We start from the raw sequence: 12,584 nt of genomic DNA, 5'->3' as shown, positions 1-12,584 counted from the left end.
AGTAAACATGTTGAGGTGCTCCGCAGTTGTCAGTGCTCCCTGTGCTTCTCCCCTCGCTGTGTGGAGAGGCAGAGCTGGGCTGAAGCAGGAATAAGATGCAAAGCGGCTTCCTACCCGCTGATCTTCAGACTCGCGATCCCAGCAAGGGACCTGAAATGCAGTGTCCAATTTATTGAGGCATCTTCGGTTACAGCATCGGCAATGCTGCAGTGCTGTTTGTTGCTTCGAAGAATAACAGAGCCATGGATCATCGCTACTCTCGCACGCGAAGCCCCGGGGCTGGGAGCAGGATGACATAGCCCTTACCTTTTGGTTTCACCTTGTTTTACTGAGCCTTTCCTTTTCCTAGATGAGGTATGCTATTCTCTGGCTGTGCTTTCCTTCAAGTGACAAACAGAGTAATTGTCCTTTGTTGTGTTTCCTTTAAACAGGTAACCTAGATGTCACACACATTATGTAACTGTCTTTTTTTTGTTCCTGGAAATAAAAGTGTGCAATTACTACTGAAGTGCTTATATTTTGCACTGCTTTTTCGTATAGGCTTCAATGAGCCTCAAAAATTCCCGAGATGACTTTCGAGGTCCAGTTTCAGCTTTTGTTTGCTATTTCAATTCTGTCCAAACCCTTATTGCAATTGTCACATGAAAAGTGGTTAGCAGGTACACAGTAGATTCTTGCAGACTTCACACTGTGATCCTCCTTCAAACTTAAAAAGCCAAGGCAATTTACAAAATCCATGTTGTTCACTGTCAGAAACGGTGTTACGCTTTGCTTTTTGCCATTCCCTCCATTCGACAGCAGAACTGCAAGATCTGCCTTTCTGATCCCAAGGAACTCTGCAGAACGTGTCTGTGTGTGTGTGTGTCTGTGTGTGTGTGTGTGTGTGTGTGTGTGTGTGTGTGTGTGTGTGTGTGTGTGTGTGTGTGTGGGGTCCACAGTCAGTGATGATGCTGCATGACTTTGTCAGTGCTCCATCAGCTCTGTCCATCTCAGTGACTGTGTGTCCTCCCACTTCAGTGCTGATTGCTCAGCTGAGATGAGCCCAGGAACACAGGTTTGGGTCCAAGAAAGGTGTCAACCCTGTTCAGCACGTGTGTTTTTTGCTTTTTGGCTACCTTTCTTCCCCACAAGACCCCCTTCATCTCTTCAAAACACATAGAATCCTCATAAAGCCTGCTGTTCTCTCTTTCTCTTATCTCATGCTGGACAAGCTGTCAGCACCAGATGTGAGCTACCAGTAGGCCCTGGCTCTGGATGGATGACCTGTAAAAAAAAGTTCTTTGGCAGCAGTGTTTGCCTTTGGTGGTAACAAGAAAGCTAAACTACAGGTCATTGACTGTACTGTTGCAATAGCTGGAACAGGACAGAGAGACGTGGTCATGTCTATGGACATGGTGAACCCCAACTCCCCCATCCATCACTACCACGCACAGCAGGTGAGCCATCGAATGCTCAAGGTCATTGGTGATGTGCAAGCAGGCTGAAAACAGCAGGACCTGTCCTCTGAGGCACCCCACCTATGCAGGAAGGGAGGAGGAGACTGAGACCAGGACCTTCTTCTTCTTCTTCTTCTTCTTCTTCTTCTTCTTCTTATGCCTTTGGCGGCCCATAGGCCGCCAACATGGGTTCTCCAGGTGTCCCTTAAAGCTGAGATGTCATGAAGTTTCCTTGTTGGCGTTTCTGTAGGTGGAAAGGTTTTCACGGTGTGGGGTGGCTAGCCCCAGGCCCAACCCTCAGCCGGGCTTGGGACCATCCATGGCGGAGTTGAGACCATGACCTAGCCCACTCTATTCTGGTGAGGATTCCCGTCCCATTGCACAGAAAATGGAGAAGGACCAGTGGCTCTGTCTTCCCTTGGAAAACTGGTATATCAGGCCAATCTGTCCACAGTGTGCCTTGATAGCCTTTGTCCCTGAAGTGGAATTGGTACATTCCACACCGGAAGTAAAGGGTGGACACTGCAAGTTGGGCTGATAATGCTACAGAGACGCTTTAGCCCTTCTGGAGAAATTGTCCAATTTCCATCACCTCGCAGTCTCCTTATAACCCTTTTGTTTGTTAAAAATCAGACCCAAGAATGGTAACATGTGTGTGTGAGTATGTTTAGTTGTTATAGTTACCAGATGTTGACCAAGATGTTTCTTATAAAAGCCTGTCCAAGTGATGTACTGAGCTCCATATTGTGACCATCAGACATTTGTGATTCCAGTCCAGGGTGAATGTCCTCTCTGTCAGCTTGATTCCAGTCCAATGAAAAGAGATGTCGTTATTCAAAGGCAATCAATGTAAATTGACATAGATAAATGTCCATGATTCGGTCTGAGGAGGGCTGATAAGTCTGGCTGAAGACCAGTAAGGTTCAGGGGTTCTGTGCTAATGATCGGTGCCTCCTCTGTCACCCCCACTCCACCCCCATATGGCGGACCAGTGTGCACAGATGACTCAGTGATGATTGCTGAACATCCGGTCACACCTCAGATACACCATCCTCTCTGATCTGGCTGGAATGCAGAGAGTGACGCCACATTTCCCACTCCTCTTTTCCTCGCCGTTTCTCTGGCAACCGCTCTAGCACCGGTGGAAGGTGAAAAAAATGGAAAGGACAGAATGGCATGAACATGTTCAACACACACAGATGCCAGGAGCCCGAAGACCGAAGCACTTCCTCTCACAGATCAAGGGCCTGCCCAGCCAGGACCCAAACCCGACAGCTCGTAGATGGAGTGTGAGCCCTCGCTAAGAAGCTCACCGCCAGCTGTCACTAAAGAAAAATACCTGCTAATGGCTCATGCTCTGGTTATTAGATAGGAATTAAATATTCATTAAAGAGGTGGATTTACTCCTCAGACTCAGTGGATGGTTCTGCTCAGAAAGTCAGAAAAGCTCAAATGACATACAGTGCAGAGTATGTGTAACTCTTCTGCTTCTCTGTGTGTAACCCTCTATGCTTAAGCGTATATTCTCATTTACATGAGATCTGATTAGATTCAAAGTAGCAGTTGTAAAATAAGAGCCCCGGTTTTACTTTTGAGTTAAACGATAATCTTCGGGCAGTTTTAATTCATGATTTGAGTCATTTTTAACCCCTCTGCATTATTTAAGAGGACTTTACACTGTTTTACACTGCCAGGACTGAGAATTTGATGTGTGGGGATTCTGTGTTTGGTGCTCAGCTAACAGTGCATATTTATTGTCTTGTCCAGCTGAGGAGAAACATAGGATATAATTACCAGATGTAAAAATACATCCAAAGACTGGCTGACAAGAGGGGAGAGGAGCTGCTTACGGAACACACACTCAGTTACGGTGCTAGTATAGGGTACACTTTGATTTCCTGTTTTATGTTTTCACACTCAGCTATTTGGTTCAATTACATTGTCAGTCCTGGTTTGTATCCTATCTTTTTCCTGGATTTCTTTCCTGGCAGCTTCAGTCTTCCCACGGATGCAGGGAATACTAGCTGCTTCTGAGGTGTGGTTGTTCATGGAAAGTTCTGGAGTTCACCTTCATGGAAGCAGGAAGGGAGGTGGCAAGCGTGGAGACTCTCAGGGATGGGTAATGGGGTGTTTCCAGCGCTGGGGCTGAGAGCTGCTCTCTGTGACTAAAGGAGGCCTGTTGACTTTGGCTGCAGCTGTATTTTTAGTGTTTTTTTTTCTCCTCTGCCTTCCACGTGCTGCTGTGTAAGCAGGGCTGTCAGGAACCCCAGTAAGAACAGCACTCAGCCTGTGATCAAACTGGACAGGGCAGCAAGCATGTAAAGGAAGAGAGTACTTGGTGGCCTTGATACTATGGGGGTATCATGGGTTAGGCCTTTAGCCCTGCACTGGCTTTCTCTGTAGACTCCTGGTTTAGTGCCACTCTTATGCTCTGTACTCACAGTCAGTGGTTGATGGACCTCAGATCATAGTCTGAACTGTATAGCTGACACCTTTCTCCAAAGGAGCTTACAACAATTTACCCATTTATACAGCTTGATAATTCAGGGTAAGTACTTTACACAAGGGTACTACAGCTGGAGGTGAGGTTTGAACTTGCAACCTTTGGGTACAAAGGCAGCAGCTCCAACCACTACACTACCAGCTGCTCCTCACCTCTTGGACCTGTAGCCCAGTTGCTGCTTTTCTTGGCAACAAGTGATTCCCTTTAGCCATAAGTGTTGACACAACCCCTTGGCTTCACTCTCAGTATATCAACATGTCTTGCAAGACTCATGTTTTGAAACTGCAGAAAAAGACTGCAGTTTAGTGTTAGGCTTTTGTCTTATAGAGGCAACCGCTTCTGCAAGCTCTTCAAGCTCTCTGCAGGCAGAACAAAGGTGAGCCTTTGTTTTACCTCTGCACATTACCAGTCAAAAGTTTGAGTACACACGATCTACCCAGGCCATACTTGCATGGGATGAACTGAATGGAAGAGCAAAAGCAGAACCACCCAGAAGTGTCCAGCAATTCTGGGAATTGTTGCCGAAGAGCTGGGAAGACCGTCTGGTAATTTTCTCCTGAAAATTGCAGTGCCTTGTAAAAAACACTGGTTTTGAACAGGTTTATTTACAATGTTGGTACTGTGTACTTCTCAATCTCTCCCTTTCATTATTCACTTGTCTTTGTCAGGGTCATGGTGATATGGAGCCTATCCTGAAATCACTGTGGGGCTAGGCCAGCAGGTGAACACCACGGACATGACTCCAGTCCATTGCACACTTTATGTCATGTGTTCATTTTTTCTTGTCCGTCAATGTTTTCCATACTGTTGGTGTAGAGTTTAATTTTTCTTGGTCTTGTGACAGTAACCACAGGCAGTACACAGTTTCACACCCAGTTTCCTCTTATGGTGCAGGTAAATTCCAGTGCCATCATGGGAGTTTTTCAGCATACTTGGAAAACTGAAAAATCTGCAAAAGTCCCTATTATAAGTGTTCCTGAATCCTCTTTTAGGGTATACCCAGGTATTCCCTAATAGAGGGTTTCTCAGTGGAGAAGCAATGGTGTATCACTGGTCTATCATAATAAGGCCCCTAATTAGCTTCTGTCAACATGTTAGTTGCAGGCATGACAAGTATCCTGTTAGTAGCCACAGCCCATTATTATTATACTGCTTTCTGGTCACAATATTGGTTGTAAGGTGTAACGATGACCGCTGTGTTTGCTGTATGAAAGCAGTGGTGGCGGCGCTGCCACAAGGCACCATATCTGTTATAGTTTGGGTCACAGTGTTTTTGTGTCTAGCAGCAGTTCTGTTTTGGTTACAAAACTTTATGTTTGTGATTCACTTGAAGTTACTTTTATTTTAAATTTCCAGTGAGCCAAAAAAAGGAAAAAAAAAAAAAGAAAAGTGAAAATAATAGAAATGAAAGTGAAAATCATAGTGTGTCAAAAAATATAATACTGTGCTGTATTTACATTATAGCTATTCTAAAATAGTATTACTTTCACAATAATAATGTGTGACATTTGGGAAAAATATAATATAACACTTTTAAGTAGCATAGCATTTATGCTTGTTAATTGCTTTTATAATATAATACTGTATAATTTATATTATTGTTAATAGTTCATAGCACAGTATATGAGGATTTGCGACTTGCGATAAGGTCATCTGAATGGAACCCTTTTGTAAGTCAAGGATCACCTGTATATGATTCAACCTAGGAGATTTAGGTGTGTGCGATGTAAACTAGCCCCAAATGCCCAAATAAAGAGAGCAGTTCACCATAGGATAGCGCCACGAGAGAGCCCACAGCTACAAATTGCCTACAGTGTTTGTGGTTGCTCCAGAGGTGTTTGTACAGAATCCACACAAATAAAGAGTTCAGTATTTTCTTAATGGGATGATTGTGTGAAGATTGCCCTTAGGTGACCCGAACGTGCATCAAGTTAAGTTTCAGGGAGAATTCAGTTGAAGGGTCAAATTCATAACTGAACTGAGAAGCAATGAAAATGTTGGGGGGCAGGGCTCTGGAAGCATTTTCGGTTGTCTCCAAACGGGCAGTTTGTCCGGACTAGTGTTTCCAGAGCTATGATCCTGAATCTCGCAAGTGAAACCTGGGAAGAAATGTTTTCAGAAGCATGACAAAGGCAACGGGTAGACATGTTTCAGCACGAGTTCATCAAAACTCCCCTTCAGTTCCAGCAAGCAAAGGGGAATTCTCGCATTCACTCCCCCATGCCCCACCAGCAATGAATGTGATGACTGCTCTTTTGTCAGACTGATTTCATGTCATGTTTGGGTGGAGGGAACCCTGGAAAAAGTGCTTGATTTGCTATGTCCTCATTTAGAAACTAAAAAGAGGTACTTAAACCTGCAAAACTGGACTGCATGATTTCATGGAAGGAACCACTAGCAAAAGTACGCTACTGTATGGGTGTGGTGGGGGGCGTGGTGGCACTGTGGGTTTGACCGGCTCCTCCTCTCCAGTGGGTCTAGGGTTCAAGTCCTGCTTGGAGTGCCTTGCGACAGACTGGTGTCCTGTCTTGGGTGTGTCCCCTCCCCCCTCCGGCCTTATGCACTGTGTTGCTGGGTTGGGCTCCGGCTCCCCGCGACCCTGCATGGGAGAAGTTTCAGACTGTATGTGTTTTATTCAGTATTCATACACATTTATGTTGGATGTTTCTGGAAAATTGTGCAATGTCTATTTCTTGTAATGTTTATCATCATGGGGCAGCAGGTGGCGAAGTGGTTAGGGCTATCACCTTGTTATTGAAGGATCTGGGTTTGAGCCCCTGTTCCTGCTGTAGTACTCTTGTTTAAGGTACTTTGAATTCATACAGTAAATCTGCCCTGCTGTATAAATGGAAAAATCATGTAGTTCAGTGTAGAAACTTAACATTGGAAGTCACTGTGGAGAAAAAGAATTAGGTAAATGAATAGATCTTTCCAAATTTGGACTGTAAAGCATTAAAACAGTCAGTTCAGTACTGATCACCAATTTGAATGCGTTTCCACCCATGATGTTTGTCCCGAGAGTATAACTGGAGTTGGAGAGTCAGTGGCCCTCATTAATTTGCCATTTACCCTTCCCTCATGTGCCCCCCCCCCCCCCCCATCATGAAAAGGGCTTTTCCGTTTAATAACTCATGAAGCTGGGAAACCTCTTATCATTCCAACGTTGAAGTCTTCAGTGTGAGAAATCCTTAGTACATTAATTAGTTACAGCTTCTTTGACATATTAGAGTCAGGGTAAATCCTCTCCTACTGTTACTAATTTCATAAGGCCAGAATGACTGAAAATAACATGATGGTTGTATTATGGTAACAGATGCCTGCAGTCAGAATGCTGGTCAGTTTAAAGAGGTCCGTTCAAGCTTTACTCCGTAATGCCCTCAAAGTGCAGCCTAAGAGTGGCTTTGAGTGACTTTACAACATAATCCCAGTGATCCTGTTTATTGCATTTAAACACATCCTCGCCAACTGCTTCCTGATGTTGATTGTGTTGGGTACATGTGGCTTGAAAGCACCTGAGTTAGAGGTCCCCTTAAGTTTCTCCATGTCCGCTGATTAGGCTAGGTTGTGTTGTATGATGACACACAGCCTGCTCTTATGCCAAGTAACCCCTAATGGCCAAACTGGGGATAGCTGTGGCTGTGGCACTGGGTTTCAGCCAAGGCAGGCTTTACCCATCCCCTTTCTGACACCATCGTGCGTCAGCCACACAGGTGGGTGTTTGTTCAACAGGCGCTTGGCATTGCCAGAGAGCTAAAGGGCAAATCCAATTGGTTCAAAGGGCAGGACAGGGGTACACTTCCTCCTGCCACCCCAAACACACCTTGTAGTGCGTTTCCTGCTTAGCTGTTTGATTTGGACTGGCTCTTGGAACATGCTGCTCACATCCACACCTCCAGGGCACCCCGCTTATGCTCTGCCACATTCAATTCCAGGTTCTAGTGCCAAAAAAGCAGGCTTGATTACAGACTGCTTGAAACTTAACTGTTCCTGAAGTGGTCAAACAGTTATGTATGGGAATGGCCAGGAAAAGCCTTTCAGGGCTGGTTGCCATCGGCAACCCTGACTAGATTCATTAGCATTTAAGGCTGATAAAAAAGAGAGGCTGAACGCCTTTGAATGAAAAGCAGGGGAGATTTCATAGACCCCTTGCCAGAAGGTCTTTGCCACAGCTATCCTGTGTTGGCAGACTTAACTGTGTGATTGCATTTTGTTGTGAATTCTGGTAAAGCTCCCCAGAGTGATTCACTCCCTGAGCAGCAGAATTGGTCTTGGCTGCAAAGCCACCGTGCAGCCAAAACACATCAATCGACTGCATTGTTATAAAACTTTTGCCTTGTATTTTCCCCAAAAGATGTGGTTTGTAATCATATGGTGTAGTTCAGCATTTCTTTTCTCCCTTGAAAAAGGGAGAGAATGGAAAATGGAAAATTGGCCTTCAAGACAATCGATAACCTAATGGAAGTGTGGCTGTTGTGGAATTTAGGAACTGTAGCGACACCTGGTGGTTGATATTTTCTTCTTCGAATTCAGCTGACAACTGATTGCAGTTTTTTTGTTCAGGGATCAGTCACAGCTCCAAATCTAACCACCCAACAACAACGGGAACAATAATAATAATAATAATAATAATAATAAAACGACGTCTTTGAAAAGGTACTAATATCAAACAAATAACGAAACACTTTGGGCCACTAGGTGGTGCCAGAAGCAGTTATTTTCTCTCTGGGAAGTGCTAGTGCATAGCTGTGAATAGCTTGCCCAGAGATGAGTTTTGCAAAAGGAAAAATACGTTTCTGCTCACCTGTTTCGTGAAGAAACATAGAGGTATATTTCCCAACTTTGCTCCTTGTCAATTATGTTATTGTCTACACTACTACATTGACATCAAAGAAACACTGCAAGAGCCCATTGTTCCATGCACAAGACACAAAATTACAAGATATCAGTGCCCATGCAGTGATATGCAAAGTACATTCTCTTTGTTCCAACTTGGAAAACAAATGTTAGCTGGAAAATAATCAGAGGGAGAGGTGAATGTATTTAGAGTATCTACACTACAGTGGTTTAGACCTCTCAGACTGTGGTGCATCATGGGGCAGAAAGAGGTTAGGTTCCTGTCTGCTTGGTGCCCTTCTCTGGCCAGCATGGCTTTGCGGGATCTGGTGTAGCTCAGGAGGAGGAGAGCCCCGTGGAGCTGTACCCCGAGGTCCTGTAGCCCCCTAACACTCTCGTTAGCACTTGGCGTCCATTTCTTCATCTTGCCTCAAATGACATAAACCCATGTGCTCATCCACATTAGCAGAATTACATACAAAACTCAGGCTAATGAACCAGAGTGGAGCCGCACAACTACTGTGATTATGCTCTTTGCTTCATTGATTGGTTTCAATAGCAAATAACACCTTAAGATCGTACTACTGTTACCATGGAAACAAGTGAGATTGAGCATTAATGAAGTCAGTGAGATGTGAGTGAAACTGTGAAAAGGGATGATGAGATAGATCTTGAGAATTATGTTGTATAAGATGTATGTCTAGAAGTCCCTTCACTCCTATTCTTATTGTCTTCTGACTTCCTGCCCCCCACCCAGACTGCAGCTACACATGCCACCTGGAGTGTAAGGGTCTTGTTCAGCTGGACTGCAACCAGCGAGACTGCAAACAGCCTGAGAAGCCATCGCCCCTCCGGCAGTCAGCGGCACCACCACGGGACGAGGTGAGACATGACCCACAAGACTCCATTCTTTGGGTGTGCAAATGCTGGCAGGGGTAATACTGGCAGACTAATTGGAAACATTTCTATGCATTCATATGTCATATGATGCCTGTGTGGATGACAAACAGTGATGGCAGCTGCTCAGGAATACGATGTCTGCTGAGCTTGCAAAGTGAACAGCATCACGATTACACCAGTCAGTGTTTTGCAAATTGTTTAACATCAAGCAGTAACCCATTATTATTTATTCATCTAGTTGGCACATTTCCCCGAAGTTAATTGCAATGTTAGGTTTGTACTCTGTGCTACTTACTTTTATTTATGATTTATACGGCTGGGTAATTTTCACTGGGGCAATTCAGAGTAAGTACCTTGCTTAGGGGTACTACAAAAAGAGCTGGGATTCAAACCAAGGTGTTTCTACACATGTGTACGCGCACACACGCACGCACACGTGCACACGCACGCGCGCACGCGCACGCACACACACACACTGTTACCACCTGTTCTCCTCACACAGACAGCTCTGTCTTTGAATCATGGTGCACTGAAGCTTTACCATTTGCAGTTGCACTTTACAGGACAGCTTTCTCCTGCTCCAATAGCCGGGCTGTATGTCTGTTTGGTTAGTCCACTTTTTGAGTGTTTCCTCACAGCAGTCTGCAACAAATCCTGTGTTGTCCTCTCTCACCTCTCCCTTTTTGCAGATCGGGCCCCCTGCCCAATGTGTGTTGGATGCCCAGGTGGGAGGAGCTAAATTAGGGTCTGTCAGCTATAATACTCACGAGAGTAATCATGTGCTTTAAGTGTTGTGTACAGGCCATGTGGGTTAAGATGTTCTGAGGCTGGACATATTCTGCTGCACTTGGTCGGCTATGGAAGAATGCCAACATATGGTGAATTTTTATGGTCAGCGATGAGTAAGGTGACGGATTTGGTCTGCAGAAGGGTGACCTGCTGCTTTTTTGGCTGAAACCAGATTGGTTCCAAAGTAAAGGCCCACTTCTTGACATCCTTGTTTTACTCAACTGGGTTATCACTGAAATCATTCACCTCGACTTGCTTGCGTTAGGGACTGGGATGATTTGACGGGCATTACCTAGCTAAGCTAGCATTTACAACCCATTTGTTAAACTAAAAGTAATTACTGCTTTGGACAATGGCTAAAGAATAAAGGGTCACTTTAATTTTACACTTGTTTTAAATAGTTAATGGTGCTTAAATAGGAGATATTTAACATAAAGATGTTTCTTATATGTCAGCTCACAGTGACAACATCTTCCCCATTTGTCAGCCTATCTGCTGAGGTTTTCATTTCCTCTGCAGGTCAAAGTTGTTGCTTCTTGTAGCGTCTCGACTTATTGCTTCATGCCACTGCCATACACCCTACATACAGGCCTTGACTAGCATGCCTCTCTGTGGCTGTATGTCTCCTCATTAGCATTAATTTTAGCTCTGTGAGTGTGTGTATGTTAGAGAAATGCCTGAAGAAAGCTTTGTGGTGGGTTAGAATATACTACCCAAGTGTTCAGTGATGCAAGAAGAGACCAGACTTGACAGATGGGATTCCCTTCTAGCTGCCATCCCAGTGTTGCTCCACATCTCCTTGCAAACTGTGCAGTTCTAGAAACCATTGCCCTCTTCTTGACCCATCTGTGGTCCAAACAAAGTAAAATTCTCACCCATACCCACCTCTCTGTAAAAATCTGTTGCAAAGACTGTGAAAGCAGTACGTTTCAAGTAAGATGCAAGCATTTGCACAGAAAATGTGACAGATCAGTTCGTGTCACCAATGACTTCCTGTGTGTGTGTGATGGTGGTTGTAATGCATGCCTGATTTCCGCATTGCAGAGGCACCTCCTGGATGTTAATGGCAAAAACAGCACAGATGTGCAGCAGCTGTCCTTAACCACTAGCTCCGCCTCTAAGCCAGTTTTTGACTGGCTGTTGCAGCATCCTGACTCCACCCTTCACCCATATTTCATATTAAGAGATATTGGGGCAGATGTACTATATATACTTGTCCAGGGTCCCATATGGGTATCACTAATGTTACAGGAAAACCCTTTGTTTCCACTTCATTTTGTGACTGTATCGGCATGGCCCAGTCCAGTTTGCACTATACAAAATCACAAAATGCTCCTTTTTTTTTTAAACTGATAGATTTCTTAACATTATACCTTGAGGGATATAAAAGGCTATGAGGCATTGGTTTTTCCATAATTGATTTTGGAAGCTAGAGACTCACAAACTCATGGGAACTCAAACTCTAGTATGTCCAACAAAGGGACCCCCCCCACACACACACACACACACACACACACACACACACACACACACACACACAGAAACACTGTTTGAACCGCTTGCCCCATACGGGGTCGCGGGGAGCCGGAGCCTAACCCAGCAACACAGGGCATAAAGCTGGAGGGGGAGGGGACGCACCCAGGACGGGACGCCAGTCCGTCGCAAGGCACCCCAACAAGCAGGACTCAAACCCCAGACCCACTGGAGAGCAGGACCCGGTCCAACCCACTGTGCCAGCACACCACCACACCACCCCAAAGGGACCCCATCTGGTAATGTTGTAGTGTAAGAGAGAATACTCTCTAGGCTTTCAGCAATGATGTGGCAGGGGTAGCGCCCAACCAGTGAAGCCTGAGGCCTAGAAAACACAGCAGTGTAGAACCACTGTCCTATACATGTGGGCATCCTGAAGGGTGTAGAAATGGAAACATTAGTATGTGGAGAGAAACAAACTGGGCAAGCCTCCCAAAGTGCACCTACCAACAAAATCCAGGCATCTGCCACCATTCATCTCCTCAGGATGTGATGCACCTTGTGACTAATGGTACAGCTGATGCCGTTGTTTATAAGAGGATTGCTTGTGTGTTCAAAAGATAGGACTGTATCCCTTTGTGTTGCTCTCG

The 12,584-nt window shown here is 45.0% G+C and overlaps 1 protein-coding gene across 2 annotated transcripts in view; it reads left to right on the top strand.

Annotated features, from left to right (window-relative positions):
• Positions 1-12,584, top strand: part of rassf5 (Ras association domain family member 5) — a 46,128-nt gene that overhangs the window by 10,950 nt on the left and 22,594 nt on the right. For both annotated transcript variants that reach the window (XM_029249677.1, XM_029249678.1), the window contains exon 2: positions 9,530-9,654. In XM_029249677.1, coding sequence (XP_029105510.1) covers positions 9,530-9,654 — 125 coding nt within the window. The remainder of the gene's footprint in view (positions 1-9,529; positions 9,655-12,584) is intronic.

This window comes from Scleropages formosus, chromosome 2 (assembly GCF_900964775.1).
Source record: "Scleropages formosus chromosome 2, fSclFor1.1, whole genome shotgun sequence".
NCBI lineage: Eukaryota > Metazoa > Chordata > Actinopteri > Osteoglossiformes > Osteoglossidae > Scleropages > Scleropages formosus.
The sequence above is the reverse complement of the archived record's forward strand: the minus strand, read 5'-3'. Positions and strand labels throughout refer to the sequence as shown.